The following is a 6,508-nucleotide window of genomic DNA, read 5'->3' as shown; positions in this document are numbered from 1 at the left end:
CATCCTCCAGTCCTTGTTCAGACAGCAGAGCCATTGAAAGTTTCTCCTTAGCAGTAGGGAAGTCTAGGGCTAAGCAGGAAATTGTTTCTTAATTTCTCAGTCCCTTTTGTATTGTCAGACTCCAGGAAAACTCTTCCAGTGATTCCACTTTAAATAGTGTGTGTAAATTGTTGTTATAGCTGTAGATAGGAACTCTGTCCAAAACCAGAACCACCATCTGTCTTATCCTTGAAATAAATCAGTTACCTATTAAAAAGGTGCATCTCATCAGGAGCATTCACGTTTCTGTGTACTTGGTTTGGCTTTTGGCTGTTTTATTTATTTGGTGTTCCTAAGTACCATGCTATAATTTGTCTTGCAGAGGCTGCCTACACACTCCTGCTGTACGATGAGCTGTTGGAGTGGTCTGATCGACCCCTGAGAGAATTTCTCAACTACCCTATGCAAACAGAGTGGCAACGTAAAGAGTGTCTCCATCTGACCATCATTCAAAACTTTGATAGGGGAAAGGTAAAATAGTCCTGTTCCAGTGAGTGGAGAGGATAGTTTATTCATTTTAGGACATTACTTCCAAGGCTGTAGTCTTTTCTCATATAGAGGGGAAGTGTTTGTCATTGCTTGATTAAGCAGTTACTTAGCGACATGGGAGGTTTCCTCTAATCCTGTGTTTGTATCCTAGAACTCCCACACTTATATGTGACGATAATTTGCACTTGTGTAGCAATTTGCGTTGTAACTTGCACTTTATAAAAGATAACATCATTTTTCCCTATTTTAAAGGTCTTGAAAATGAGCCATATAAAGCTGATGAAATTCACTTAGTGACTAAGTGAGGGAAAAAAATTCAGGAGTCTGGATTATAAGGGCTATGTTTACACCTTCTAAATCATGTTGCATCTTTTAGAACAGCAATTGCAGAATCTCTAAAATGGAATGGGGTTTGGGATCACACTTCATTGTCGTTATTGAGAATGCTTATTCTGAATTAAGCAAGAGTAATTATCCTGTAGTCTAAAATTTTATATACACTTTTTGTGATGATTTGTCTTGCTGATAAACAAGCAATTCATTGCAATTTTGTGTAGCGAGTGTAATATTCATGTAAGCTGAGTAAATGTAATCAAACTGTTGTTGAGCATCAGTTTTTACAAAAAATTCTGTAATCGGCTTATAGAGTTTCACTTACGTGGTGCAATAAATTATTTTCCAATCTACAAAAATTAAGGAGGATATGTTATGAATACAATTTTAAAATGTAAAAATCATACTGTGTTCAATCAGTCTCATATGTAGTATCAAAAGAGATGTCTATCAGTCTTGCAATGACTTGTGCCTTTTTCAGTGATATTCCTGTAAGAATCATTTATTAAATAAGTCTCTAAATATATTTTCGGTCCTTCAAAGAAGTCATCAGTATTACTCAGCAGCTATCAGTATTTCTAGTGGACAATATGTTCAAGTTTTTTCAGTTACTGGAAGAATGACTTAGTATAGAAAGAATAAATCACTAATAAATCATGACTTGTCAAACAGTTGCTTTGAAATTGCTGAACATCTTTTACTTGCTTGCAGTGTTGGGAAAATGGCATTATCTTATGCAGGAAAATTGCAGAACAGTATGAGAGCTACTATGACTACAGAAACCTCAGCAAGATGAGGGTAATGTACCTGAGTACTTTTCATCAATCAGAGATCCAAAAGCTTTTTATTTTGGATTATAAAATATTACTTAGGATATTAAATTTGCCATGGAATGGTCCTTAGGTTTGGTTTGCAAACTTTATTTTTTAGCTTGTGTTTTCTTTCCATGATAAAGATTATAAAAAAGGAATGTGAGCTTTTTGAAGAAAAATGGGAAAAAAAGTGATCTTGCAACGTTTGTACCTGTACAGTATCCCTTTTGTGTGCATGCTTATGCAGAAAAATTATATTACAAATTCGCTTTCATGGATTTCCTATGGTTTATCCAAGGAATGCGCTCTATGCAGTCCTTCGCTAGGAGCAGCAACGCATCTTTGCAGTTGTAATTGTGAGCAAAGAGGTTGCAACAAGCAATGTACACCTTTGCAATTTTATTTTCATTTACTGCTTAAAAACATGGTCTGTTTAATATCGTATAGCCAAAATGAATCTTTCCTGGCACAGCCTTCCTGCTTTCTCTCTCATTTTTCTTAGACCTCTAAGCATTATTTGTCTTCATTCTTTCTGATACTGTATTTTAAAGATTACTCAGTCTTCCCTTTCCTTGTCTGCTTCTGATAGATGCAGTTTTATATTGCAGCTTCCTTTTTAAATTTTCTTTACGTGCAGGGTGCTTGCTGCTGGGAGTGACTGAAGTATACTTCATCCAGAGCTGCTTAACAGCATGATGCAAAATTCTCAACACAGAGCTACGGGGCAGTACTCCCTGTGATCTGCTCATTCCATATATCTTTATATATACCAATGGCAGAATCCTATAAGCAAAAGCAAACTGACTATTCTCATGTGAATAAAATAATTACTTTATGCATGTTTAATTAATTGTATTTAATGTGTTTTGTGTTTGAATCAGGAAATATCCTTCTACTATATCTGTGCCACCTATGTTAATCCAAAAACGAAGGTGCGGGGATTTCTCACAGCAATATAACTAGGCAGCTATTAATATCATTAAATACACATTAAACAGCTGTCTGCATTACCTAAAATAGGGCTAATGCTGATGGGTTTTTCACAGTATTAAAAACTTATGAACAGAGAATGCTTTGCTGAAATATCATCAGAAAATGGGGCTTTGACGTTAAGATCACTTTGTGTCAGTGTTTTGAGTGAAATAAAAGCAGAGTGTATGTATCAAAAGTGCTGTTAATTGTTGTTGTGAGATTTTCAAAGGAACTCACATTAACATTTAAATTATTGTAATCTGGTATGAGTTAGACATAACTCTTCTAAATATGGAAACTGGACTTTGCTGACTGAACTGACCACATTACTGCCACGTGTTTGGATGATTAGCAGATTACTGGGTCATATGTTTCAAACTGCGTTTCTGTTACTTCCATTTTTTATTAAAGAACTATGAATATTGTCATTAATCAAATATCTTACCCCTTCGATATAGGTAGTTCATATTTCAAAGCTTTTTTTTTAATTCTTAGAAATTTTCAGGTCATTAAGAGGTACAGTTATTTAATCTGATGCAGTCAGAGACTTCTAGTTGTCCTTATTGTTGCTCAGAGTTGTACTGCTATTCCAGTACTCCAGAGCACTGCTGAAAGACCGTCCCTTTTGTGATAGCTTAAGGTTAAAATATGTTTTCAGAAAAGACTAATTGCATTTCTTATCAATCTCACCCAGATGATGGAAGCGTCATTGTATGATAAAATTATGGATCAACAGCGTTTGGAGCCAGAATTTTTCAGAGTTGGATTTTATGGGAAAAAGTTCCCATTCTTCTTGAGAGTAAGTGAATTGAAAATAAACAGAATGGAGTAATTCTCGAATTCGTGCTGTCATTCGTAATCACTTTATGTGAGAATTTGATCATACCATGCACAAGTTCTTATCCTATGAGAAACAAGGAATTCTTTTTGGTAATTAATGAAATATCCTCATGTTTTCAGGGTTAAGAAAAGGTGTCTAATTGAAAGACAAATGCTAGGCTTCCAGAGTCCCACATAAACTTAATATTCATGTTTATGTTGGAAAACATGCGACTATACAATTCCACAAACCAACATCATCTTTTCATGGTAGTTTGTTCCATTTATGCTGTTCCACTTCTGGTGGTCCCTCAGAACGTTGTCAGGAGAGGTATCCCTTGGCAGTGGGACATCAGTAATTTAGCACTGAAGTAATTAGATTCCCAAGTTCCTTTTTTTTTTAATGACTTGGAAACTCAACATGCTGAATTTCATTGATTGTCAGTGTACTAAAGCTGAGAAGATACAGAAAGTTACCCTTGAACATTAATCTTGGATTCTGAAGTTACTGAAGTGCCTTTGAAAATGTTCGTGTTTAGCCCGTTCCACTCTTCCAGTCTGCAGTGGTTTAGCTGCATTGACTGTCACCTTGGGAAGAGAACAGAATTCATCTTATTCATGGAGCTGCTGCAATTGTAATCCAAGCTCCTCTTCCTATGGTAATTCAAATAAGTGACGAAGGAATTTCATCTGTATGGTGGAGGCCTAAAAAGCCTAATTTTTTTTTGCCTTTGTGGTGGGGAAAATAACAAATTCCAAGTGGTAAATATAGCATGAAACTCTCCCCTTTAAAAGCAATGCACAAAAAGAGTCTGATGGGCACATAGTTTTTGATATTACCTAATAGTCATCTGAATATAACATCTGTATAAACCAATTTGAAAAAGTTAATTAGAAAGAATTTAATGTTTAGATTACTAAAAATATGTCAAATGATGAAGTAAAACTATGGGGAAGAGTTGTGCAATAATGCAGTACTTTCAGACCTGCAGGTCTTTCACTGCTTACACATCTGCCCGGGAAGTATTTATGCATTTTCCAAGTGAAATGTGCACAGCACATATGTATGCTTCCAGCACCAACAAGGAACACCACAAAACTTACTGTATTTGGTTATTATTTTTTTATGGCAAAGCAGTTTGTAACTCTTTTAAACAGCCTGGCCGTGTTTGCTATAGAAGTAATAAAGAATAAAGCTTCAGAATAAAGCTTTCACATTTTAACTTGTAGTTACACAATAACACTGTTGCAGTTGATTTCTTATAGCAATTCCCGTGAAAGTCCAGGCTCTCAGAATTCAATGCTTCCTCTCTCTTGTCAAGATATTATAAAGACAATAACTGTTTCTGTCTAAACCTGCTTCAAAAGGAACACAATAGTAATGACTCTTCAGAATTTTCTAATATAGATTTTAAAAGGAAATTCATTTAACAGTGTTTTTAGAAAAATGGTTAAGATATTTCTGTATTTCAAACATGTGCAAGCAGAATCAAACCAAAAAGTGCTGCCTGCAGCTACAGGAAGCCCTCAGCACCACCACAGTCGGTGGTTAGTTCCAACAGTTACTTCAAATCCTGCATCTCATGTTTAATGTATGTTATGTGTTGTATCTGTATTGATGTTGTACAATCTCAGGAAAATAATGGTGTAACTTCATAGTGGGCATCCAGGTATAAGAAATTGTGTTGAAGTTTACTTCATCTTGCAAAAAACAGGATAATTTTAATTTACCAGGTTGATAATTCATGGTCATTTAGAGGATAAGGCAAATTGAATGCATTCTACCAGTTTCTTATGCATTGTTTTTCTTCAGAATTGTATAACTTCAAAGCAAAGTTTCCTAGTTCCTCATGGAAAGGACTTTCGACCCATTTCATTGTCTTATCTGTCTGTTGCATTATATTTTTGTTACATGTTTTTTACAATCTGATATGTTATGTTAGTTACATACTTTAATCCAGTAAGAACAATTTCTCCCTTCAGATTTTTGTTAAAGCTTTAAGTAGAATAATTCAGTTTTTCCAGACTTTTGAAAAAAACATACTTTATATGGTAAAATTTCCTTCTTCTAAGTAACCTGTTCTTTCTAGATTTCTTATTTTCATTCTTGCCTTTTGTTTCTTATTTTTTCCTTCTCAAAATGGTATAAAAATTGCCCGGAATGTCTATATTTAAGAGCATATGTTTGTATCTATCTAATGGTACCTAATTATTTTCACATAACTTGCTCTTGTGTTGTGGTTTGGTTTTGTTTTTTTTTCTTTTTCTGCTCAGAATAAGGAATTTGTTTGCCGAGGACATGACTATGAAAGGCTGGAGGCCTTCCAGCAGCGAATGTTGAATGAGTTCCCACATGCCATTGCTATGCAACATGCTAATCAGCCAGATGAGACCATCTTTCAGGCAGAAGCACAGTGTATCCATATAATCACAATCCCATACACTGCAGTTATGTCTTTCATGGTTTTAAAAAATGTAGGTACACCTATAGCCGATTTCAATCACAATGTGCCTCCGCTGAAATAAATGGTAGGTTAGAATTCCCCTGCAATTTGTCCCAGTCACTCCATTATGTTTGGAATTTTTTTTTTTTTGTAATTGTTGATTTTATTTTAAAATTCCTTGACAGGTTATTAAGATTCTTACTTTAGCCAAAAATACTTGTAGCACTATCACCGCTGTGATAATGGTGTATCAGTTCAAGTTCTTATAATACAGCATAATGTTAGCATGGTATGACATATTGTGTGTAAGAATATATTTAATTAAATCCCTTTATTTCATGTACTATTCTGTGTAAGTAGCTCTATTTCAAAAATAAATGTGAAATTTTAAAAAAAAACAGTACAAAGAAATCCCAAACCATCAAAAAATCTCTCAGGTTCCTTTCCCAAGCCATTAATAGTCTAGAAGCATTCATGATACACGCTTTTTAAAGAGTTTTTCTTCTGTCATGCTTCAGAAGTCAGTATGCTTTGCTCATTCGAATGAAGCAGGACAGCCTTAACTCTTTACATATAGATTTGCAGATTTATGCAGTGACA

At 34.8% G+C, this 6,508-nt stretch overlaps 1 protein-coding gene across 1 annotated transcript in view; it reads left to right on the top strand.

Moving 5' to 3' along the window:
* Positions 1–6,508, top strand: part of DOCK4 (dedicator of cytokinesis 4) — a 168,032-nt gene that overhangs the window by 139,715 nt on the left and 21,809 nt on the right. The window contains exons 39-43 of the mRNA XM_009880888.1: positions 362–510; positions 1,573–1,659; positions 3,340–3,444; positions 5,739–5,880; positions 6,486–6,502. Of these exons, the coding sequence (XP_009879190.1) occupies positions 362–510; positions 1,573–1,659; positions 3,340–3,444; positions 5,739–5,880; positions 6,486–6,502 (500 nt within the window). The remainder of the gene's footprint in view (positions 1–361; positions 511–1,572; positions 1,660–3,339; positions 3,445–5,738; positions 5,881–6,485; positions 6,503–6,508) is intronic.

The sequence above is a fragment of the Charadrius vociferus genome, unplaced genomic scaffold (genome assembly GCF_000708025.1).
Source record: "Charadrius vociferus isolate BGI_N301 unplaced genomic scaffold, ASM70802v2 scaffold52, whole genome shotgun sequence".
Taxonomy (NCBI): Eukaryota; Metazoa; Chordata; class Aves; order Charadriiformes; family Charadriidae; genus Charadrius; species Charadrius vociferus.
Note: the sequence above shows the minus strand (reverse complement) of the source record. Positions and strands in the feature narration are given on the sequence as shown.